This window comes from Penicillium waksmanii (genome assembly GCF_028829765.1).
Source record: "Penicillium waksmanii strain IBT 27052 chromosome Unknown utg000007l:1.0-4314555.0:1.0-4317578.0, whole genome shotgun sequence".
NCBI lineage: Eukaryota > Fungi > Ascomycota > Eurotiomycetes > Eurotiales > Aspergillaceae > Penicillium > Penicillium waksmanii.
This window is the reverse complement of record NW_026643253.1, coordinates 3,375,422-3,399,185: the sequence shown is the minus strand read 5'-3', so window position 1 is coordinate 3,399,185 and position 23,764 is coordinate 3,375,422. Positions and strand designations below refer to the sequence as shown.

The 23,764-nt window shown below is 48.9% G+C and overlaps 11 protein-coding genes across 11 annotated transcripts; 6 read left to right on the top strand and 5 right to left on the bottom strand.

The window, feature by feature from the left end:
* Nucleotides 1–572: 572 nt before the first annotated feature.
* N7481_008111 (uncharacterized protein) lies at nucleotides 573–1,990 on the top strand (the record flags this gene model as incomplete). Its single annotated transcript, XM_057267330.1, has 2 exons — nucleotides 573–1,586; nucleotides 1,664–1,990. Coding segments are annotated over 2 exons (1,341 nt in total), but the record flags the coding sequence as incomplete, so codon positions are not given.
* Nucleotides 1,991–2,525: 535 nt separating this feature from the next.
* N7481_008110 (pseudouridine synthase family protein) lies at nucleotides 2,526–4,240 on the bottom strand (the record flags this gene model as incomplete). The annotated part of the gene is made up of 3 exons (XM_057267329.1): nucleotides 2,526–3,397; nucleotides 3,453–3,939; nucleotides 4,001–4,240. The coding sequence occupies 3 exons, from the start codon at nucleotides 4,238–4,240 to the stop codon at nucleotides 2,526–2,528; spliced, it is 1,599 nt and encodes a 532-aa protein (XP_057121530.1).
* A 527-nt stretch (nucleotides 4,241–4,767) lies between these two features.
* Nucleotides 4,768–5,352, top strand: N7481_008109 (acyl-CoA thioesterase; the record flags this gene model as incomplete). The annotated part of the gene is made up of 2 exons (XM_057267328.1): nucleotides 4,768–4,847; nucleotides 4,902–5,352. 2 exons carry the CDS (start codon nucleotides 4,768–4,770, stop codon nucleotides 5,350–5,352), a joined length of 531 nt encoding a protein of 176 aa, XP_057121529.1.
* A 461-nt stretch (nucleotides 5,353–5,813) lies between these two features.
* N7481_008108 (carboxylesterase) lies at nucleotides 5,814–7,368 on the top strand (the record flags this gene model as incomplete). The annotated part of the gene is made up of 2 exons (XM_057267327.1): nucleotides 5,814–6,075; nucleotides 6,128–7,368. The coding sequence occupies 2 exons, from the start codon at nucleotides 5,814–5,816 to the stop codon at nucleotides 7,366–7,368; spliced, it is 1,503 nt and encodes a 500-aa protein (XP_057121528.1).
* Nucleotides 7,369–7,508: 140 nt separating this feature from the next.
* N7481_008107 (uncharacterized protein) lies at nucleotides 7,509–8,266 on the bottom strand (the record flags this gene model as incomplete). The annotated part of the gene is made up of 4 exons (XM_057267326.1): nucleotides 7,509–7,736; nucleotides 7,804–7,993; nucleotides 8,047–8,129; nucleotides 8,192–8,266. The coding sequence occupies 4 exons, from the start codon at nucleotides 8,264–8,266 to the stop codon at nucleotides 7,509–7,511; spliced, it is 576 nt and encodes a 191-aa protein (XP_057121527.1).
* Nucleotides 8,267–9,359: 1,093 nt separating this feature from the next.
* N7481_008106 (uncharacterized protein) lies at nucleotides 9,360–9,860 on the bottom strand (the record flags this gene model as incomplete). The annotated part of the gene is made up of 1 exon (XM_057267325.1): nucleotides 9,360–9,860. The coding sequence occupies one exon, from the start codon at nucleotides 9,858–9,860 to the stop codon at nucleotides 9,360–9,362; it is 501 nt and encodes a 166-aa protein (XP_057121526.1).
* Nucleotides 9,861–11,768: 1,908 nt separating this feature from the next.
* N7481_008105 (elongation of very long chain fatty acids protein) lies at nucleotides 11,769–13,007 on the bottom strand (the record flags this gene model as incomplete). Its single annotated transcript, XM_057267324.1, has 3 exons — nucleotides 11,769–12,134; nucleotides 12,224–12,465; nucleotides 12,545–13,007. 3 exons carry the CDS (start codon nucleotides 13,005–13,007, stop codon nucleotides 11,769–11,771), a joined length of 1,071 nt encoding a protein of 356 aa, XP_057121525.1.
* Nucleotides 13,008–13,973: 966 nt separating this feature from the next.
* On the top strand, nucleotides 13,974–15,317 carry N7481_008104 (acyl-CoA desaturase; the record flags this gene model as incomplete). The annotated part of the gene is made up of 2 exons (XM_057267323.1): nucleotides 13,974–14,235; nucleotides 14,308–15,317. 2 exons carry the CDS (start codon nucleotides 13,974–13,976, stop codon nucleotides 15,315–15,317), a joined length of 1,272 nt encoding a protein of 423 aa, XP_057121524.1.
* Nucleotides 15,318–15,967: 650 nt separating this feature from the next.
* N7481_008103 (basic helix-loop-helix domain-containing protein) lies at nucleotides 15,968–16,984 on the top strand (the record flags this gene model as incomplete). The annotated part of the gene is made up of 2 exons (XM_057267322.1): nucleotides 15,968–16,138; nucleotides 16,190–16,984. 2 exons carry the CDS (start codon nucleotides 15,968–15,970, stop codon nucleotides 16,982–16,984), a joined length of 966 nt encoding a protein of 321 aa, XP_057121523.1.
* Nucleotides 16,985–17,038: 54 nt separating this feature from the next.
* N7481_008102 (uncharacterized protein) lies at nucleotides 17,039–18,364 on the bottom strand (the record flags this gene model as incomplete). The annotated part of the gene is made up of 5 exons (XM_057267321.1): nucleotides 17,039–17,438; nucleotides 17,495–17,648; nucleotides 17,709–18,018; nucleotides 18,078–18,262; nucleotides 18,316–18,364. The coding sequence occupies 5 exons, from the start codon at nucleotides 18,362–18,364 to the stop codon at nucleotides 17,039–17,041; spliced, it is 1,098 nt and encodes a 365-aa protein (XP_057121522.1).
* A 655-nt stretch (nucleotides 18,365–19,019) lies between these two features.
* On the top strand, nucleotides 19,020–22,614 carry N7481_008101 (uncharacterized protein; the record flags this gene model as incomplete). Its single annotated transcript, XM_057267320.1, has 13 exons — nucleotides 19,020–19,389; nucleotides 19,445–19,610; nucleotides 19,743–19,811; nucleotides 19,867–19,946; nucleotides 20,000–20,114; nucleotides 20,172–20,287; nucleotides 20,337–20,434; nucleotides 20,482–20,670; nucleotides 20,724–20,976; nucleotides 21,025–21,180; nucleotides 21,238–21,307; nucleotides 21,357–21,443; nucleotides 21,879–22,614. The coding sequence occupies 13 exons, from the start codon at nucleotides 19,020–19,022 to the stop codon at nucleotides 22,612–22,614; spliced, it is 2,505 nt and encodes an 834-aa protein (XP_057121521.1).
* Between the last annotated feature and the right edge of the window lie 1,150 nt (nucleotides 22,615–23,764).

The window sequence follows — 23,764 nt, the reverse complement described above, 5'->3', positions numbered from 1 at the left end:
GTTTCAAATCCAGCCTAGTCACTTGTATTACTAGTACCATATCATGGTAGTACCCAGCTACTACAACCGTTGGAATTGAGTATTCTCTACTCCATAGTGACCAGATAAGTGGCCCCTGCATTCAAGAGTTCCCTGCTTTGCATTTAGGGGCGGAGATGACGAGTCTATGGCGATCCTCCGACCCACTCTACCAGGGGCCTCGTGGCTGCCTGCATGGAAAGGAGAGATACACAGGAATGACAGGGAAAGATCGAAGAGAAATTAATCAAAACGAATCAGACGTGTCTCAGTCAGAGATGCAGTGAGATTTATGCATTTGAAACCGGGCGCTAAGCCACGGGAATGGGAGCAATGCTTGGTCTGAGGAATCGAATCATGGTGCCACCCGAGCGATCTGGCCAATGTCAGTCTCAAAACCTGTCACGACTTCGAAACAGGCCCCCCACGGATTCCGTACGTCGCAAAGGGTCGTCGATCCCTCTGACGGTTCTCGCTACGAGTATGGAGGAAGCTCTGGTTCTTGTTCATCTCCTTCTTCTTCTTCTCCCCGTCCCCTCCCTCGCCATCCCAGGATGTTTACCCTTCCCGCCCGATATGGGCGCTGGGTGCCTATTCTAACCCCGCTGGCTCTCATCCTCCTCTTCCTGCATCTCCACAGCGGCCTGTGGAACGTTTCCACCATCAATCGCGAGTCTGGAGGCTCTTCCAACTCAAAAGACGCCAATCAACAGCAGGACGAGCTCGCATCGGCTTGCCGACCGCTCCCAGGCATCGAAGATGTCCTTGTTGTCCTCAAGACCGGAATCACAGAGGCACGGGACAAAGTCCCCGTACATATCCGCACGACGCTCCGATGCATCCCCCACAAATTGATCGTGTCCGATTACGAAGAAGATATCGCCGGCCTGCGCACACGGGACGTCTTCCAAAACGCCAGCGACTCAGTACTAGCAAAGACGGACTTTGCTATCTACCTTCGCGCAAAGGCTCAGGGACGGGCGGGTTTGCTGCAGCAGGACCATACGAAAGTCGCAAATGGCCCATCTGGCATGATGAACAATCCGGGCTGGAAACTTGACAAGTGGAAGTTCTTGCCGATGGTTCAGGAAGCCCGAGCTTATCGGCCCGATGCCAAGTGGTACGTCTTCCTTGAGGCAGACACTTACCCGATCTGGCCGAATTTGCTGGCCTGGCTGGCGAACTTTGATTCCCAGAAAGAAATGTACATTGGAAATCAGATGCAGATTGGTGACAATCTTTTTGCTCACGGTGGATCCGGATTCGTGCTGTCCAATGCGGCTATTCATTCAGTCGCGGATCTGGTAACCCAGTACCCTGAGCAATGGGAGAAGATTACCAGTAAAGAATGGGCTGGCGATTGCGTGCTGGGAATGGCACTTGCAACTGTTAAGATCGGGTTGACCTGGTCCTGGCCTCATGTCACCACCGAGTCCGTTTGGGGACAGGATGCCCTGGGCGAGGGATTCGGGAAAAAGCAATGGTGCTATCCTCCTTTTACTTTTCACCACATGACGCCCACAGATGTAGATCGGATGTGGGACTTTGATCAAAAATGGTTCTCTAATGTATGTATTGGAATGAAATTATCCGAAATCCCTGGTGGACAAAAAGGGTGCTAATATGCTGACTTTTTCGCAATCAGGAAAATAACACTGTCCTTCACTACGGCGACATCTTCACTCACTTCATTCGCCCAACAATGGCACACTATCTCGATAATTGGGACAACAGCGCCAAGGATAAATATGAAAGATTGGATGATAAAGGTGCTCAAATCCCACTTACCGTCTGGGACTGCGCGGAGCATTGCGCCAGTGAACCAAACTGCTTGCAATACAGATTCTCCGACGGCAAGTGTACTATTTCGCCCGAAGCCCTTCGCGGCACACCTGCCCGGGGTGTTGAGTCGGGCACGATGATGTGGCGAGTCGATGCTGCTATTGCAGCGAAGGAAAATGTAACGAAACTTTGTGGGTGACTTGATCGACAAACTTTTTCGACCCTTTCTTTTGCGTATATATATACGTTTGACCTTTTCTTTCTTTCATTTTTTTTTCTGTCTCTTGTTTATGGGTAGATATACATTTGAGGCGCTTGGATTGAGATCTGGATTTAGCGTGCATATATATACTCTGCGGTTTCAATTCTTGACCCATCAGGCTGTGTTTTTCAAACAGAGAGAATCGATTCGTTCTCTCCAGGGCTCAGAAACCCATGTGATTTTTTGCAAAAAGTACCTAGGTAGTACTCCCAAAAATTGATTAAGGTAGTAGTAACATCCATCTAGCAACCATAGTACTGGTAGTATAAAGAGAGCCCTGGAACCCTGGAACCCTGGAGCCCTGGAGATAAAGCAAATTTGCAAAAAGTCCGTAGCGTGAAAATGTAATTTAATATCCAAAATGGCGATGTACTAAATGTATTAGTATGATCTAACAAATATGGTATCAAGCTATTTGATAAAAACAAACAAAATGCACATCCAATCGTTAACAGTCGCCAGACTAATTCGCCGCCGCCGAGGCAGCAGACTCGGCTTCTTGCTGCGACAACTCACTCAGACCAAAGGCTGGGTCATCCTTTGAGATAGGGACATATCCAACACCCGTTACAAGGACATGGCCCATGTCACCTTGGTTCTTCTTTCGTCGACAGTTACCTGAATTGGGAGGGTCATCTTCTGTTCCGATCGAAGGAGGAACGGTTCCGTGTCCGTGAACTATTTCCTCACTCTCAGGAACAGGGATCCAATCGGGAACTTCACGAGGGCCCTCCAGATCATTCGGTGGAAGGCCCCAGTTAGGCATCTTGCTTCGGTATTTCCAAGTACCGCTCAGATCTCCGTAAGCAACAGCATGCAAGAAGAGGCCCAACTCATGGGGACCAGGGTCTGTATACAATTCTGTCCCACAGACATCGCACAATGCGCCAGACAACCGCTCTCCCTTGCGTTTCTCGTAGTCCTCGGAGGCAGCTTTTTGCTCGCGAGCCATGATTTCAGCAATCACGGCAGGATTGGTTCCAGGAGGGACGTTTGGTGCGGCAGTCAGGTGGGTGCGATAAGTAGCTGTGTCAGCTACCTCGGTCTTGCCCATCTTGTGAAGTCGATCCATAATCTCTTCATCACGCTCTCCGTGGTCTTCATTGCGGGCCAATTCTGGCCCAAAGACTCTTCGGTTTGAGTAGATAGGATCGTTGGAGATAGGATAGCCCAAGAATTGTAGATGAACGCGGATCTGATGCGTACGTCCAGTCAGGGGATAACAGTGCACGATACTGTATCCTTCGGACTCATTGGTGAACACTGGCGGCGGAGTTGCAGCGATCGCGACGTCTCCCGATGGGCCATGGACTTCCTGAGCAGTTGTTGATGCGGCTGCCTCAGGGGGGATAATAAGCTAGGCGACGAAACTTTGTCGTGGCTTCTTTACCCGTCGCGCGCACACGGTTCAGTCCCAGTTTGGGGCTGACCTGCATGATGGGCTGATCACAGACTACTACGCCATCCGGGAATTTGCCCTTGACACGCGCAATGTATTCTTTTTGCACAGATCGCGCTTGAAGCTGACTTGTAATCTTCAAGGCTCCCGCCGGATGTTTGGCAATAAACATGACTCCCGATGTCAGTCGATCCAACCTGTTGCATGGCCGCGGCAAGAACTCTGAGCCACGCTGGGAGCGCAAGATTTCGGTAACGGAGTTATAATGGTATCGACCAGCGGCGTGAACCGGCACGCCGGCTGGTTTATCGATCACAATGAGGTCGTCGTCTTCGTGAATGATACCGATAGGGAGGGCGGTCACAGGGGGTTCATGACGATGAATGGTGTGCGAAATCTTTTGGCCATTCTTGATCACGGCGTCTCTGCCCGCAGGCTTGCCATTGACACAAACGAGGCCGTCGTCGAGCGCATTCCTCTGTTGTATATTAGCCGCCTGGCAATTTTGAGAGAAAGGGCACGGAGGGTAGATCTCATACATAATACTCTGCTGGGCGATCTCGAAATTCGGACACGAAAATGTCTTCCAATCTTTTACCCCGCCAGCGCTCCTTGCACCACGTATTAAAAGTGTAATGGTACGGATGAACACGTCGAAATCCACCTTCCATATAGTATGGCGCAGGCCAGGGGTCACAGGGTGTCACGACAACATCAGGAGGTTGTTCGAAATCGGTCGCCGGAGAGGATTTGACGGGTTCGACGTTGACGAGAGCCATCGTGGGAGGCGGGGGAGGTTGTAGCTTTCCTCGCCGAAGCAAGTAAGCTGTTATACGAGGTGAGGGAGCCAGGGAGGCGCAAAGGGCGACCGTTTGAATTCTCAAGGAAGTCGAGTGGCGGAGATTGTGAGAGAAAAAAAAGATTGGAGAAGGCGATAAGGCCAGGCACGCCGCAGGGGAGAGTTTGGGCGTCGTCGGTGGGGGCTCCCATCGATTGATTCCCCCACCTCCAAACATCTGTCCCAGTCTACCCTTAGTGGTCGCAACACTTGAATCTTTACATGTTGGCTTTAATCTTTAGATCTGAAAATCTGTCATCTTGATCACGGTCGTTGATTTTCAGATGAAGGCTACATGGTCATTACATAAGCAGAAATCGACCTCGGTTCAACCATCTCCGAGGCAGCGGGGATGCGATTGAAGATCATCTTCGCTGCTCGACGAGGTCGCTAGGCCATTCTTCCTCTTTTCCACCCTCGAGGTAATTTGTTCATTCGCTGTCAATACTTTCAGAGTGTGAGCAGACAATGGCTACCCCCGAGTTTCTAGCGAAGAAGGGCCGCACACGCAGCGACTATGGCTACCACCAGGTGCACCAGACAAGATGGTAAATGCTATAGGACCGGCAATATACACAAATTCCTACTAACAAAAAGCTTAGGTTTGACAACGACATGTATGCGCATCTGAACAATACCGTCTACACTGCTCTATTTGACACCATTGCCAATTCCTATCTCATCGAGCACTGCGGAATGAACCCCTTCAGCGTCAATAATCCCACCCCGAAAAGTGCCGACGGACAAGCGTCCAACCTGAGTGTTGGTACCGATCAGATCGGACTCATTGTCTCCACACACTGCGATTTCTTTGCTTCCGTTGCGTTCCCAGATACCCTGGAAGTCGGTCTACGTGTCGCTAAGCTGGGCTCATCAAGCGTTACCTGGGAAATTGGCGTGTTCCGCAAAGGAGAAGAGAATGTGAAAATGGTTGGATCATACACTCACGTTTTCGTGCTGCGCGAGACTATGCGCGTTGGTAAAGGTGGCATGGAGAGCCGAGTGCGACAAGGCCTTGAGAAACTCCTGAGCCCGCCAGAGGCTAAACTTTAGCGAAGCCCCTCCGCTAGTATGAATCGCTGATTACCCATTATGTAAATAGTAGCGCCAATTGTGTGCTCAAACTAGGAGTCTGTCTATATACTACAGTCAATGAAAGAACCGCCCAGTTCGATCTAAATTGCATGATGAGCAACTTATATTACTTATGGAAGACCATAACTGGAGCTTTTGGAGGCTATGGGGGTTTCAGAATCAAATTCAACAGGTCACTGCATTCATACACAACGTCCACATTGACTCCACTCTTCATGGTTATTCCGAATGGTGTGCGCGTGTCTCTCGGATATCCCGGGAGCCTTTGATGCAAAGCAGCGTTGCTGCCCAGGAATGATGATCTTCGTCACTTCCCCACAAACATGGGCCCTGAAAGAGGGATAAATAGAAGATAGAGCCCCCTGGTGTACTGGGAAGACTTATTGGGAGTTGTCGAATACTATCCTCACAACTACACAATGCAGTCCCTCGCCTGGGCCAGTATAGTACTCGTCGCCTCTGCGGCCCAAGTGGTTGCCGATCCATCTCTGACAGTGCGCACAAAGACTGGTATCTTTACCGGTCTTCATAACTCGGAATTCAGTGCCGTGCGCGAATTTCGTAATATTCCGTTCGCACAGTCTCCCGTTGGACCACTGCGTTTCCAGCCCCCCAGAGCCGCTGTCGCCTTCGTCGAAGCATCACGATTCGACACAAGTTCCGCCTTCATGCCCCCAATTCGTATCCAGCAAGCCCATCTTCTTCAGTCAGGTAACCCCTTATTTGCTTGCAGATAATGGTAACCAGAACCACTCAACCGGACTCACCTTACAAAAGTCATCAGAGGACTGCCTGAGACTTGCCATCTGGACGCCGTACGGAATTTCCCATGATGCAAAGCTGCCTGTCGTCTTTTTCATGACAGGAGGGGGATTCAAAACCGGCGGAGTTGATGTGCCGGCACAAATACCATCGGCATGGGTCAATCGAACACAGGAACACATCGTGGTAACCATCAACTATCGGGTCAATATCTTCGGCTACCCCAATGCCGCCGGGCTGAGGAACCCAAACCCCGCCATGCTAGACCAGCGTCTCGCTCTCGAATGGGTTCACGAAAACATCGCCGGGTTTGGTGGAAACCCCGAGGCCATTACTATGTGGGGACAGTCTGCTGGGGCAATCAGTACAGACTATCACAACTATGCTTTCTGGGACAACCCTCTTGTCCAAGGCACTTTTTCACAGTCCGGCACAGCTATAAAACAGCTGACGTCTTCTGATTATGATCAATCCAACTTCACCTTTGTAGCCAAACACGTTGGCTGTGATTTCGCTGATAATTCGTCGAAAGAGCTGGAGTGCATGCAGAAAGTCCCTATGGCCAAGATTGAGAACTTCGTTGGTCAGTACACCGGAGAGCCAGGGTTGACATTTGGACCTATCGCCGATGAAAAATTCATTTTCTCCGACTACCCAGCACGAGCGGCTGCAGGGAAGATGTCGCCTCGCCCAGCGATTTTCTCTGATGCCGCCAATAACGATGCCAGCCTGATTTCATGGCCTTCATCAAATGTCACAGAAGGCCCGTATCAGCCTATAGTCGATGCAGGAACATTGTCTGGCTGGGTGTGCCCGACCGCTAATACAAGTATTCTTCGTGCGGCTGCCAACCGAATCACATATCGATACCAGTACGCGGGTGTCTGGCCAAACCAAAACCCTTACAAATGGACAGGCAGCTTCCATTCGTCGGACTTGATGATGTTCTTTGGAACGTACTTATACAACGCAACTCACACTTCATCTAAACCTACTGATGCAGAAATCAAGACAAGCCAGGCAATGCAAGATCATCTCTTGGCTTTCATGAAAGACCCTAAGAAGGGCCCCGCTGCATTGGGCTGGCATCCGTATACTTATGGGGACAAAGTTCTCCGATTCGGAGCAGACGGAATTCCGGTTCAAAAGGTCAGCGGATATGACATTGATGGACCTTGCTTTGGAAATGGCACATATGATGCATTTCCATAGTAGGGAGTACCCTACATTATGGATTGAGAATAGTGTTGCTACAGCTTTGTACATAGTATTACAATAGACCCACGACAAACTTGTGAAATTATATTAGGTTCCGAGGTTTCTGACATGAGCTATACCACCTGGCAGGTCTTTTATAGCTCTTGATTGATCTCGGAATTTTTCGACCGCTTTTTGGTCCCGCCTTCTAGTGCTAGATTCAGCATTTTACTAGCTAGTTCATGCACCTTGATAGAAGGCCCAATGGCGATCACCGATTCATTAGGGTTACTGCGCGGCTTAATCAAAGCTGGCTGCAAAATATAGGATTCAAAAGCGGGATTCTCGTCATCGAAAGTGAGGAACTCGGTTTCCACTTGTCCCTATGACTCATTAGCATAAATAATGTCAATTTGCTAATAAAAGCCACACAACAGCTTACGTTCATACGTCGGTAGTCTTGAAAGAACCAGAGCCGCTTGGTCTGACTCGCTCTGCCAAGTAGCCGCTGCAGTAGACAAACCGAAAGGGCTTCTGACAAGAATCGTTGAAGAGCCGGACCGCAGTCATAGTATTTTCTATATTTACACGTCGAGCCATGCCATCATCGAACATCTTCTTGGGATTCACGCCGAGTGTCCTGTAATAGGCGAGTTAGTTCATGTATCTAGAACCAATGCGGAGCAACTATACCAAATGCATGCGTCCGCACCTTTAATAGCTTCCAAAGTAGTCTTGGGATATGAAGAAAAGTCTTCCATCAGAACGACTTGGGGCTTTTCATGTGTTGCCAGTTCACGCCGAATCAGCCCCGAGTCAGCGCCACGACAGATGTGACCGACGGGTGTTCTAAGTACTGGCTGAGGATTTCGTGACCAACGAGCCCGCTGGAGCCAGTCAGAATGAGCTTCATAATTGGAGCGAATGCCAGATGGATTGAATGCGGGAATCGAGAGAGAATTCGTACGAATGCGACGAGGCTGGGGATGTTAAATATTAGATGATAGATGTGCCTTCAAGAATGCAGTTGATCGGCCGGCTAAAGTTTCCCCCGGTAGCTCCAAGAGTACTACTAATACTACTACTAGTAGTACCACCAGGAGGATTGAATTGAATCCCGGATTCCAAATTCAAAAAACTATAATGAATTTTATAATCGTCGTCAAGTCATTGAAGGAAACCGGTCGGTTCCTGATGTTGATTCGTACCTGAATGTTGCCTCTGGGCCGAGAAAATATATTTCTATACTTATCCGACCACGATACAAAAATGGCTTCCTCAATTAGTCTTCAAGATTCGGAAGCGTAATAATTTCAAACCCCTTTCAGTTTGAAAATTGCGGGGATTCATTGTGGAAATAGGTATGAGATGGTGGTGGGTATCAAGTCCGATGACGTTATCTTATTTACTATAGAGTATGTAACTGTAGAGTTGTGAGCTCCGTGAAAAGCGACCGTCAGATTATCAGTGAATTAGGGCTAAAACAGAGCCATTTCATGTATGTGGAAATGGGGTAGCCTTGACCAAAAGATATGATAATCCGCCAGATTCGGAACCATGCCCAGGTGGAACTGCGGCTGAGACAGCCGCACTACTTCGAGCTAGAGACTGAAATGTAATTACAGTTTGAAGGAGGATCGGAAGCAGATATCCAGTTGGATTTCAATTTATTACATTTCTATGGAATGTGTCATTCACTCAAAATGGTAAAGACCTGACAATTATGACCATGCGCCGTCGCAGATCATACCAAGATCCCGATCGCATGAAACAACTCTAATCTAATCAAAAGAATGCCACGATGGGCTGTGAAAAAGACACCATAAGCCCGAAAAGTAGAACCCAGTCATCACGAGAAGTCTAAAAAAGCACTTTTGATAACCAGGAAACACGCTAAAACGCTTGCCAAAGTTGAAATATCAAGGCAAAAAAGGCGTGTTGAAAATTTGTCGTAATTGTAGAAGGAGATATTCGTCATGGCTGTCAAGAAAGACATCGCTTGCCATTTAATCGAACTTGGGCACAATAATACTGTTGCACCGAGAGACGTTGGCACTGGCGGGCGGCGAGACACCACGACGCATCGTTTCGCCATCCTCATCAAGCCACCACTTAGGGTAGGGACCCGGAATGAAGCGACCCTTAGCATCCCAGCCAGCGACCCAGTGAAGACCGTCGTCGAGCAGGAAAAAGCGGAGTTTCTCGGGCTTGGTGCCCTTGTGCAGCGGAGCCGAAAACCAGCGGCAGCGCTCTTCGAGTTCCGACTCGAACATGTAGCGGTGGAGAATGCGACAGTAGACTAAGGCAGCAGGGGCCTTTTCTTCAAAGTCGCATCCATCGCGTTGGATGAGATGCCAACCGCGACCGGGGAGGAACTTATAGGTTCCTGGGACGGGAGTTTCCCAATGTTGTTCTCGGTTGGCGTTGCTATCGGCGCGATCACCGTGTTGGAACCAATATGTGGGGCAACAGAGGGTGCGCAAGCAGAGGAAGAGGTTTGGGGCCATGATCGTCGATGGCAGTGGTGTGGTTGACAAGGGGAGACACGCGAGTTGGGATCGGATCGGAAAGATCGCCCAAGCAAGGGAGATATCAAAAGCAGGAGATGGTTATGGAAAAGACGCTTGAAGTACAGAAAAATAATGTATCCGAGGGAGGAAACGGCAGCTATAAGTCGACGTCCATAGTGACAAAAGTGCAAGGGATCAATTGCGCAGGAATCGAGTCGGGTTGAGAATGGCGAGGGTGTTCCTTCGGCTTTCACAGAAGCTCGGTGAAGGATCCCTGGGGTGTGCAGGAGCACTTATCAGGAGGAATGTGGAAAGGAGACAGCAGCACGGGACGTGGTCCGAGGCAGGGACTGGATAGGAATGTTCAATGGCCAGGCGTTTGGAAAGTTGCGTTATCGTTGCGGTGAGCAGCCGTTGCCGGAGCTGGGATTCAATGACGGGATTGCTGAGTTTCGGCAAGGGCCGTGATCAAGATGCAGCTAGCGGGCTGGGTAGAAAACAGCCACACCTCAGATAGCTTTATTGCTTGATTGTAATTCAAGGAAGAGGACGATCCGCGACAGATTGAGGATGGGTGGATTGAAGGCCAGACCGGTTTGAGTGGCTGAAAGGAATCGGCCAAGTGTGCAGGGACCAGGGCTGAAAGCCGGTGCTATTGCTCAGCACGAGTGCATGCAAGAGAGGGAGCCTTTGAGTGGAGGAATGTCATGGTGTGAGTGATTGAAGAGAGTGATACAGAGTATATAAAAAGGGAATAAAGAAAACCGGGAATGTGGGAGCAGGACCTTAGTGTGCCAAGCCCAGAAAAAGCTGTGATGGTCTCCACCTCCGGCGCTCCCCCGTTGCCACTCTCCACTCTTTTCACTCTTTTCACTCCTTTCACTCTGTTTCCCTCTTTTTTCTCAGTGGAGTCTGTCCAGACACTAAGATCGCCGGGTAATTTTTCTGTCTCTGACGGGAAACCCGTGTGCCAACCCAAGGGTTCGCGCGCGCGATTTTCGAAATTTTCCTCTTGATAGATTCTGGGTCTAGCCCTAAGAATAACTTTAGTCTTTTTTGGCTCGTGTCTGGCTCCAGCTCAGGGGAAACTGTGTCATACCCTCCCCAAAACTGCTCCATCACCAGCGATCGTCTCACACCACCTTCTCTTGGCGCTGTGCGTCGAGCGTCGAGGAAGCTTCCCGGTTGCAGGCGAGACCCGCGTGGCTCAGCCTTACCTCGTCCCATTGCCTCAAAAGAGACACGAAAGCCCCTGTCGGACACTTCTTTTGACTTCGGGTTTTTTCGCTACTTTTGATATTAATTTTGATTTTCCATTTTCCATTTTCTGTTTGATTACTCCGTACGGAGCCCTCAGTTTCTCTTTTTGACTTCCCGGCATATTTTGAGGCGCCGCCAGCCACAGCTATGCTCCATTCTGTAAATCTTGGCCGCTGCCTGGCCTGGGCCACAAGTTTTGGGCACACCTGACGTGTGAAATTTTTCATATGTAGAAAGGGCTGGCCCCTGGCCCACTGGTTTCACCTTTGTTCTCTCGGTGTAGGAAGTACGTAGTTCGGAGTAATGATGGAGCCTTTCGTTTTATCACCCGGCACTGCCACACGACAATAGTACGAAGTACGGAATATGGCTTGTTATGGTCTAATTCTAAACAGGTCTCTGCAAGCTAAGAAGCGCTGAACTCGACTGTGGCAATAGCCATTCGGCCTGAATAAATCTTACAAGCCACATATCCTGTAATCGTCATCAACGGAACAGCCACATCAATTTCCTCCAGGCACTACTCCTTTCTCACGGATTGGAAATTTCAGTTAAAAAAACTAGAGGAATACAATTGTAACTTGTTTTTAGCTTAGGTACATGGTTGTTTTTGTCTCTTGCGGATTTAAATTCTCCAAGCTCATTTCACCTCCGCATCCTAGTTGTCTTCGTGGCCTTCGCTGTATACGAATTTATGTAAAATTCCACAAAAAGATATATCAATGGCAAAAGGTAGGAGCTTGCCACGACTAGAGGGAAACCTTCGCCTTGATTACCCAAGCATGGGATTGTAGTTACCCCGGTAGATGCATTCGATGCTTGACCATTTGCTTCGAATGACATCGCCACCTGAGGCGCGCCCGTGAGTAATGGAGCTTTGTAGCTCACAAAAAGGTAAAAGTGAGCAAAGCCTAGACCCACAATAAATTGGGCAATTTGAATACTCGTCAATGCACGCTTGAATCCTTTGGAGACGGGTATTCGCAGCGTTTGAAGAGTGAAATAGAAGTACTGAAAATTCCGATAACCATTTATTAGTATGGAACATAGATGACACTGAAAGTTCATGAAAGATAGAAAAGAGGGAATGGGAAACTCACCATCAAAGTGTGCACCATCGCATTCAACATGGCACCCGGAGGAGCCATCGGAGATTCATATCTTAGTCCCGTCCATCCAATAATTATAACCCCCGCATGGTGAAAGGTCTGCAAAGTTGAGCTCTTCTTTCCTCTTGCGAGGATGATGAGAGTATCCACAACCTCGTAAAACTTGCTGATATAGAAGATCCAGTACATATAAATGACTCTTTCTTCAGAGCCAGCGGGCGGCTTTGCGAGAACTAAAGGGGACAATGGTTAGTTGATTCACCCCCCCTTGCTGATATTAGGAAGGAAGGCCGAATAAGAGCTATAACTTACTTCGATAGTCCTTCGAGTCTAGTTGACATAGAAACTCTACCACATGGGCGGAAGACCTGCCTTCCAGTCCTGATGTTGTCAATTTCCAATGATCGTACTGATAGTAAACAACACCGCAGTAGACCCATGCAGAAAACAAAGCAAGCAGCGCATTATGTGCTAACATGAACGCCTTAAATGTAGAAGTCTTGGTCAAAGCCCATGGTCTGTATTGACGACCAGCATTGAATTGATTCAAAAGAACAACAACAGTGACATATACTGCCACAAACGTGAAAACGAATTCGGGATTCAGTGACAAGTCGAAGAATCTCGGGTTGACCTGGAGCGGACGAAAGAACCTTTCCAGGGGAGTATTAAAAGATATGAGAGGAGTTCGTATGAGTGGTCTAGGGGGTATCTTGAAGATGTCCAGACTTGGAAGCGTAAACTCAACAGATTTGAATGCCTCTGAAATACCCATGATGATGATCCCCCCCAAATGCTTCGTGATACCAGTGGAAATTTCCGGGAACCCTTCCAGTGCCATGCTAGCAGCACGGAGTATTAATATGCTGGATCATGAGAGTAACCCCTCATTTTCAAATCATGGCTGGCGGAAGACAAGGCAATCAAGTGCTTGTGGGGGCTTGCGATAGTTCAATGCAGATCTATCGAGGCGCCTGCTCAGATGTCCAGCAGAATGTAGCGAACCACTAGATTTGAGGGTAGGTGAATAATAATTTTGCATTATTGAAATCGGCTGCAGTTTTACACCTGTCCTATGCATGAGAGATGCAGAATCTGCATGGTGACTAAATAAAGTTTCTCTACTGCCACACATCACACCGCGCAAAAGAAAAGTTACAATAGTTAGCCACGCTATTTAATTTCTCAAAAGGAAATCTATCAAATCTGCACACGTTAAGGTGACAGTTACTGCCTGATTGCATGCGGGGTATACTTAGTTTCCTCCCCGAGAAATGTTATTCTGGATACAGCCCTCTTGCATGCTAAAAGAATCCTTGATCAATCAAACCGAGAACCTCTGAGAATGGAATTCCACGACCCCAAATTCACTCTTTTCTCTCTCTCTTCTTTTTCTCACTGACTGGGTATGTAACCAGAAAGAAAAAGAGAAACCACCCACATGCATGAATATGCTTTTGCAAGCTTCGTGGTCGGGGCCCTTCAAATACACTATAACCTGTCTGTGCAACATGGCTTGCCCGTGTGGCTCCAATAAACCAAGTTTTGCTCTGTAGATCATTTATGAGCCGAGTTCAATGCTTGGCTCAGCTGAAAGCCCTCCCTACCGCTCCGTATCCTAATTGATGATAGCCAGTGGTTATATTGGATGCCACCACTACCCTCTAGGCACCTTTCGTACTGATATGCCCGGAAAGATTACACATAGTACATTTGTGAAGAAAGGTCGGATTACTTCAACATGCAGCAACATACAACCGAGCCGGCAAGCCTATTACTTTCCAAAAAACAGAACCATCCTTCTGTGCGACCTCGCTCTCAACCCTCTAAGGAGAGGAGCTCAAACAGCCCGACTTTATTCTCTGTCAATGTGCGAAACACGTTTGCGCTCATAGTGATCCCTTTGGGGGCACTATCAAGCGTCCCTTGGGTTCCTCTAGATTCGAGGACTCTTTTGTTCGGGGTGCTGTATGCGTACCTACGTTCTTTTGCCATAGTCACGGGTGGGTTTCCCCATCCGCTTTTACTTTCGATGAGACTGGTTGCAGTTTCTAAAATGGCAATTTGATAAATAGGCTACCATCGTCTCTGGGCACACAGAACCTACACTGCTAACACAGCTTTGAGACTTGTGTTTGCGTTGCTTGGTGCAGGTGCAGGGCAAGACCACATCAAAAAGTGGGCTCGGGACCACCGCGCTCATCATCGCTATGTCGATACCGATCAAGACCCTTACAGTATAAAGAAGGGATTTTTCTATGCGCACATGGGCTGGATTATATTTGAGAACAATAAAACCTCGACCACCGGCCGCGTGGATATCAGCGATCTCAAGTCCGATCGAATCGTGGAATGGCAAAGGCGATATTTCGTGCTCTTATTCGCCATTATGGGATACCTTGTCCCTACTGTCGTATGTGGACTGTCGCATGGCGATTTTCTTGGCGGATTCGTTTGGGCAGGCTGTTTAGGCACAGCAGTACAGCAACAACTTACATTTTGTGTAAATTCTGTTGCTCATTGGGTCGGGGATCGACCTTTTACAGCGACCAAATCCGCAAGACAAAGTCCGTGGGCCATCACTCTCCTCCTTATGGGAGAGGGTTACCATAATTTTCACCATGAATTTCCTACCGACTATCGAACTGGGATTCGGTGGTACGACGTCGATCCAGGCAAATGGATGATCGCTTTCCTGTCCTTTCTCGGACTTGCCACTAATCTGAAGCGCTTCCCACAGAACGAGATCAATAAATCGATGGTACAGCGAAAGCGGGAGAAGCTAGAGAATGAAAGTCAGGCTGTGGATTGGGGCGTTCCACTTGAAGAGCTACCGGTTTGGAAGTGGGAAGAGTACGAGCAACAGACAAGAACAGGACGCAATCTGATTGTTATTAGAAGGGCTGTGCATGACGTTTCGACTTTTGTGGCTGAGCACCCAGGAGGCCCAGCAATGATCGCTGCGGCAATAGGGAAGGACGGAACGGAGATGTTTGAGGGAGGGGTATATGGTCACTCAAATGCGGCATTCAACCTGCTGGATAAGATGAGAATAGCCGTAATCGAAGATGGGATGTCAAGGTAAATTAGGTGAGCTGCCGGGCAAACTTCGGGCAAATTGGTGTACGGATTGGTGCTTGGGTGGCTGTCGGTCGCGAAAGGTTTGATGCACCGATGACAGTCCAAATCGATTCTGGCTTCTATCATTACTGTACATATCAAACTTTCTTCCCGTGCACGACTCCTCTCAGTTTTATTACGAAATTCACTCTTTGTTCCGAGAATATCCCGACTTTTTTCGCAGTGGACAATGAACTCTTCAGAACCACCCATGGCGCTTAATATGAAGCAGCGTCATTTCAGATGTTATAGACCCAAGAGAATAATATATTTATCGGTTTATTTATGGATATCTGTCGTGCTGCTCTTACTAGTACGCTCTGGCAATTTCGACGAGTCAAGAGTCCCCCCCTGGTCACCACAATTTGCAGATGTCAGCAGTGTTAGTGAATTCTGTTCAACCTGACCAGACAAGCCGTAAATTGCATCTGTAAACATCTCTGGATAGTCTATCTGTAATGCACTGCCGTCCCAACTAGCAACGGGGTAGCCGGTGGGTTGTCTTAAGAGTAGCTCGGAACAACCTCAGCCGATGCTTCTCCGCATTTCCCCCACTTCCCCAGATCTCGCCATACAACTCACCCGCGGTGATTCCCAGACCACATCAAAGAACTCATGGAGCCAAATACACCCCAAGATCCGTATGCCTATGAAAATATGGCCTCTCCGTCTCCAGGACCACATAAGGCAAAGAAGAAGCGAGTTCGGAAATGGACTGCTGAGGATCGCGCTGTGCATCGCGAATTCGAGAAGTCGAGGCGAGAGGCATTCAGTGAACGTCTAATGGTCTGTTCCTCGAAATATCCTTCCTATTGCAGACTCTAATAATATCTATAGGAGCTGACCGACTTATTACCAATGCTGAAAGCTGAGCAACGTCCTTCAAAGCACGTCATTGTAGATGCGAGTATCTCTTACCACAAAGCGCAAGAAGCCAGATATCACCAGGCGGCCTGTGCCATTCAAGATCTCCTATCCGAGCGTGATGACCTTATCCGGGAGGTTAATAGTCTCCGGCCCTTGTGTCAAGCGAGTGGATGGGTTCCGCGCCAACCCCGAGTCGACCCCGCTGTGGTTGCGATGCTGTCCGACAAGGGGCCGGCTGTATCCACCAGTGAGCAAACAGAAACTGCGCCTAACGATTCGGTGCTGCAGATCAATCCTTCCATTGCTGCTTCCGGTGTTGCCCCTCTGTCGGGTCTCCCGCATCTTCCTCAGCCGACATACAATGCAGACGACTGGTCGTGGTCTAGCGCGCCCAACTCGGCATCTTTCTCTCCAGATGCTATAGTCGATCACCCGGTTATTTGGAATACACCACCTGGTATGGTTACAGCCACACCACCAAAGGATGGAGAGTTGGGGTATGACCCCAGCATATCATATCTGATCAGCGATTCCGCCCTCTTCTGGACACAACACCCTAGCTTAAACACCACAACGCCACCAGGAGACGGTGATTTGCAATACGGCACAAACGCCACAGCAGTGCTCGAGGAAGTGCCATCAATTTGGCCCCAAAGAATGGCTATGCCAGGAACTACCCTGTCGGGCAGTGAGGAAGCGAGATCCAACAATCAAAATTTCCAATCGATAAATTCATTCTCGAATCCGGCTAGTCTATCTATATAAACGAGTGACAACCCTTTCATTGCAAGGATGACGAAATTCTCTCAGACAGCTTCTCTAAAGCGCCTTCATAGCCTCTTCAATTTTCGCCTGGCTTCTCTTTTCCGCTCCAACGAACAGCGCAAGGGCCTCGCGAAGTCGCTTCTTGGTCTCCGGATCTGCCTCATTTGCCTTGTCGAGCTCAGAACCACCGTTTGCAAGGTAGTCAATATCTGTTCTAGACAGCTTTCCGTCCCAGTTAGGACCGATCAGTGGGTCAGTCTGAGCAATCTTCTTCAGTCGTTCAGGCGTGGGCGCCGCATTCTTGTACGGGTGAGCGGGCTTGTTTACGCCCTCTCCGGGCTGCTTCGATCCATCATATGGAAGATTTGCCAGTTCCGTGAGTACCATGTGAGAGATAGTCGCCGAGTGGCAGCCCAGTTCGCCGGCTGCCATTGCTTCTTGCGGCGAAATGAAGCTGTCCCCTCGCATGTTAGTCTCGGCTGCTCAGCATTTGTGTTTCGGTTTACATACCTAGCATTCTTGAGGAAAGGCTGCTCTTGGCCTGTCTCCTTATAGAGTCGCTTGTATGTCTCCAAGATCTGAACCAATCGAGGTGACATGGGGTGCAGAAGGGCCGGGTCGTCAGATTTGGGCCACAGTTCCTGCTCGTCGTGTGCGCGAACCTCTGCCATAAAAAAGTTGGGTCAGCCGAGTGTCCCTTCAGATGACACGAGACTATGATTACCGTTATAGTACGGGCTGACATATAAACAGCCAGCCTGGCTGGCCGCAATAGCCTGGTGGACACTGAAAAGCGTCGTTCCAAGCGTGCGGATTCCCTCTTCCTTGAGAATTGGGCAAGCATTCAAAGCCGGTCCGGTGCTGGGGATCTTGATGCAGAAGCGATCTTTGGAAACTCCCAGCTTCTCGAACTCACGTGCGTAGGCCCGCGCGTGCTCTATTGTCTTTTCTGTATTATAGGCGTTGGAGGGGAGGGTCTGAAGCAGACACCGGCCTTGAATATTGTCGAGGTTGGCCTTGGACATCAAGCATGCCTAGAAGACTGTGTGAGAGAAGTTCACTTTTGTGATTTTAAAGAATGGGATTTTATTACCATGCGAGTATAGATCGCTAACCATCCCTGATCCTTGTACTCTTTGACTACACTCTTGAACAGCTCTTCGTTCACTGGGTTACACAATTGCTCATGCACCCAGCCTTGGTTGCTGGTCATATCATGGGGAACAATGGGCATGCTCAGGGTGTATGCCGGGTCCATCCAGTCGACATCGATGTTTACTGGACTTGTTAGATTTGGTGCCATTTCATATACTCTGTGAGGGTTCCCTTACATTGCTCAGAGAGCTTCTGAAGCCATGTTACATTTTCCGCACTACCCATGTTGCTGAATATGTCTGGAAGTCTTGTATTTGATGAATGGAATTGAATCGATCCTTGAATAAACACACTTCTAAGCTACAGAATAGCAGACTACTATATATGTTTGTCGTCCACTGCCAGTAGCACCCGCTAACAATTGGACAACTGTAACCCCTCAAAAAGTGGACCAGGCCTGCACAGGACACACACAGGACACCAAAAGATCCGGTAAGAAATTCGGCCTTTTGTCAACTGACTGCATGAATTCTGCAGCCGTACAGTGGCACAGCACGGGTTATGCACGCAGGGCATTCCTGGCCTGTACAGGGTCGGCGCATTCCCGATGGCTACAGCCAAGCAACCGGCCCACAACCGGCCCAGGCCAAACATGCCAAAGCTTCTGATAGGCTTTCCCCCGCTTCTTCGATCGCACACAGGACAAAGAACTCGGCGTTGAAGCCGTGGTACACGCAGGGCACCCTGCGTCATGACTTGAGGGGGTGAGGAGCCTGACGTGCTGCCATTGGTTTACCCCTCGATCGGTGCCGCTAGCGCACCCCGGATTCCAACTTGACCGATCTGCCAATCGTGAGACCATCTGAGTCGTGGTGGAGTATATATTCAAGCTGTGGAACCTGGGGCTCTTGAGCTGTCAGAGAGCTTGAAAACTATCATCATGTCGAAGCACAGTTTCGAAGAAGACCTTAAGCCAAAGTCGGTGTTCGTGGAAGATGCAGAGGCGGCCCAAGCGGATCTGGGCAGCTATAGTCGCAATGTCAATGCAAGGTACGACCAAGTGACTTTAATTGCGGAAGAATATGTCCGAGCTAACGAAAAATTGACTGGCAGGATCTCCAATCCTCTTGCTGGTATTGCCAAAGTTGATCTCTACGATCGCGTGCTCCGCTTCTGCCAGGAATTTGGATTCGAAGACCATATCGAAACGTTTCAGAAAGGGGCGCTTGTAGCACAGAACCCAAACACCTTTGAAGACTTATCTGAATTGACCGAGGAGGACAAATATCATTTGAGGCGAGAGTATACCCGTATGTAGATCGAAACAGAGATATTTTGCTTACCAGTACGCTAATGTGAGGTTAGACAAATGGCACTTACCAAAGGCCCTGTATTTCAGTATTGGCTTGTGCTCTCTTGGATCAGCGATCCAGGGATGGGATAACACTGGCGCCAATGGCGCCAATCTTTCTTTCCCACAAGAATTTGGCATTGAAGACAATGCGTGGTTGGTTGGGGTCATCAATTCTGGGTAAGAAAGTGGAATAATTCCTACATTGCCTATTCCATCTAACATGTGGCTGCAGTCCAACCCTTTTCGGCCTCCTTAGGCAAGTTTCTGGTACCGTAGCGATTGAGAGAGGACCTTTTAACATGTTTGTAGTGCGTGGGCATCAGACCCTCTGAATAATTGGCTGGGTCGTCGGGGCACTATATTCGTGACCGGCTTGTTGTGAGTATTTGATTGGGGAAATTTTAACTGGTCAATCAGCTAACTCAAATATCAGCTGCGTTTTCCCCGTTCTTGCGCAAGGCTTTACCCAAAACTGGTGGGGCCTCATGCTGTGCCGTCTATTCATGGGACTCGGTATGAACAAGAACAACGCTGTTAGAATGCACAATATTGACTCATTTCTTTAGGTATGGGTGTTAAGATATCAACTATTCCGGTCTTTAGTGCCGAGGTTAGTCCGGCCTCTATTCGAGGTGGCCTGGTCACAAGTTTCCAGCTCTGGGTGGCATTTGGAATTCTAGTGTATGTCCTCATAACATGATTGAAGACAGAATACCTAGTGGCTAATTATATTGGCAGTGGGTTCTGCTCTAATTTAGTATTCTACCGCATTGGAGCACTGGCTTGGCGCTTCCAACTGTCTGCTGCCTTTGCCCCGGCTATACCAGTGCTGATATTTGTGTGGTTTTGCCCCGGTAAGATTGAGTTTTCCATCATCGCGAACAATACTGATTTCGATACCAGAGTCGCCAAGATGGCTTATGAAGAAGTATCGCTATAAGGATGCCTTCATGTCTTTCTGTCGCTTGCGTAACACGGAACTGATTGCCGCTAGAGAGCTGGTAGGTGTTCTCGATTATCACAATTTGCATTCACTGACAGTCCCTAGTACTACGCACATTGTCAGGTAGTCACCGAGCGCGACGCATTCTCGGGCGAATCTCTTGCCCATCGAGTTTGGGAGCTATTCACCGTACCCCGCCTCCGTCGAGCTATGATCTCGAGTGCAATCGTCGTCACATCACAACAGTTTTCCGGTATCAATATTATGAGCTTTTACTCATCCACTATCTTCTCGGTAAGCCTGTTCGTCGATACACCGAGGGAAAATTGGGCTAACTATCCAAATAGGAGGCTGGATATTCAACGCGAGATTGTCTACTTGCCTCTCTTGGCTTCGGTTTGGTCACATTTGTCTTTGCCCTACCAGCTGTCTTTACCATGGACACTTTTGGTCGACGCAACCTTCTCTTGTTTACGTTCCCAAATATGGCTTGGTGTCTCCTGGCGGCAGGCTGTTGCTTCTTGCTTCCCACGGGGTCTGAAGCCCGAGTGCCTCTGATTGCCTTCTTTGTCTACCTGTTTTCAGCATTTTACGGACCAGGTAGGTCTTTCGATGCTTTTACAGAAGACAACCAGCTCACCAATTTAGGAATCGGACCTATTGCCTCGATCTATTTCAGCGAGGCTTTCCCGCTATCCCACCGTGAACTGGGGGCCGCCTTCACGATTTGCGTCAATAACTCGATAGGGAGTGCTCTCAGCCTTACATTCCCATCATTGTTAAAGAAGACAACGCCCACTGGTGGTAAGTAGCGATTGAATACATCCAAAAAAAATATGCAATGACTGATCTGAACCCTAGCTTTCGGATTCTATGCGGGATTAAACATTCTCGCTTTTCTGATCATCTTCCTCGTGGTTCCGGAAACAAAGTGAGTCCCGGAAGTCAAGATTTTAAGGAAGGTTTACTAACTTGGGTAGACAACGTACGCTTGAAGAGCTCGACTATACCTTTGGTGTTCCGATAAGCAGACATGCGCGGTATCAGACTCGTACTTGGTTGCCATGGTTTGTTCGGCGCTATATTTTCTTCCGGCGATCGGCAGAATTGGAGCCATTGTATAAGTTAGAAGGTTTCTAGGGGGGGGTTTGTGAGGTAGCCTGCTATATTTGAATCAAATTATCTATGAAGTAGTAGTATCATTCAATAAATTTTACCTTTTGCTTGGCTCTTCGGGCCGGCAGAACCAACCTTCGCCGTTGTCGGCAACGCATCGGCAAAATGTCTTCTCCCCGAGTTGCTGACCGATCTTTGATGTCAGAATGGCAACTTTGCCATAAATAATTCCCCAATTTGCCATTTGGATGGCAATTGCAGTTTCAAAGTTCTGCAACCCACCTACATTCTTTTTTTCTTGCATTTAACATCGGGATGTCGCTCACTTACGAAACCGTCGCACTCCAAGTCCAGGGTGTCAATCTCGAAGTTTCTACAGTTCACAGTTTGACTTCTAAAACACCAATTTTGTTCCTGCATGGTTTTGGGTCCTGTAAAGAAGACCTGGCAGATGTACATATCCACCCGTATCTGAAACAGTATGGGTATATCGCCTACGATGCGCCAGGGTGCGGTCATACCAAGAGCGATACGCTCTCCGCCACGGATATACCTTTCCTTGTCGCTACTGCAGAAGCATTCCTGGAACACTTCAAACTCACTCGCTTTCACTTGATGGGCCACTCTATGGGTGGGCTCACAGCGCTCTACCTGGCGCACCGCAACCCCGACCGGGTGCTGAGCTTTGTGGATATCAAGGGCAATTTGGCTCCGGAAGACTGCTTCCTCAGCAGACAGATCTTCACATTCAAATCAGATGATCCCGAGGACTTCTTTAATGCATTTATCGACCGGACCCGAACCAGTGGGTCTTTCGGAAGTGCCCTGTATGCGAGCACTCTTCGGGCGCGAGTTCGCGTCGAAGCAGTGCGACCAATTTTCGAATCGATGGTACAGTTATCCGACGAGGCAGATCTGCTGGGAATGTTCATGGGGTTGCCCTTCCCGCGAATGTTCATGTTCGGATGGGAGATGAGAGGGTTGTCGTATCTCGAAGAGCTAAAGAAGGGGGGTGTGGAATTGGCGCAGATCGAAGAGTGTGGACATTTTCCCATGTACTCCAGCCCGCTGGAGATGTATCGTCAGATGTCGATATTTCTAGATATGATTGGGCGCAATTAGAGCATAGCATCGATGTATAAATAGAGAATAGACAAGGATTAGACCTGCAGGATTCAACTCGATACCCCTTGCGGCATAGCGGCACCCACTATTGGAACAGAGTGCTGACAAAACTATCAATCACACTCTGTCAGATCTCGTTTCTTAGGGTCTTCTCCTTCATCGCTATCATTATCATTATCATCACCATCAGCTCTGTCTTGATTCTGGTCTGCCTATCGCTTCCGGTGACCCTCTTCTGATTATGAATAATGAGGGTATTCCCGGGGTCCACTCTCTCGCCTTCCCCGCCCGAAACACGCGGTCGGAGTGGATAATTTCGCTTTCGTTTCCCTCATTTCAGTGGATGATAACGAAGGAGCCTATCCTAGGATGGGGACAGGCAAATGCCGTTGCCTGCCGCTGCCTGCCGATAACAACGTGGCGTTGCGCAACGTATCCCATGAACCCCAAAAGTCTGGGAATGCGACACCCCAGATTCAATGACCCACAAACGCCCAAGCAAAATCCCGTGTTCAATTAGAAAAGGTTCCCGAATCAAGCCTCACAAGCAATGCCATTGTCCAAGCCACGCGAGAGGCGCTGTATGAGGAGACGGTCTCCGATGGTACGCCGGCGCACGGAGACCGTGCAATGACCCCATACTATCAAGGACTCGGGCCAACTTTGATGCTGTGCTAACCGCAAGCAGCGACACTTTGCGTCAGTCATCCGGTTTTGATTGAACCCATTCGCTTCGAACGCGTACAAGACAAGCTTTTGCCGAGAGACTCGATCCACTAATGTGGGTCGTTTGGTATTTCCGAGTGCAGGCTCCCGGGTCCACGTCCAAACATGGGGTCAATGGTTGCATCGTTACATCCTGAATGATTCTGGCGGACCCGGAGGCTGTTGATAAATCACTCTCCGAGATTGTACTGACCCATCAGCGGATAGAGGGGCTTGCGACTAGTTTTTGGATTCTCCACCGTTATCATCTTGTCCACGCCTCGGAAATGATGTCTGTTCCCCGCAAAATGAGAACGGCGTCCAGACGTATTTTAGAAAGACCCGCGATGCTGACCTGTTGGACTGGAAGTATCCTTTCCACTTCTCTTTACTCGCAACTATCCGGCATCATAGGATCTACACTTTGATCTTGGAGGATATC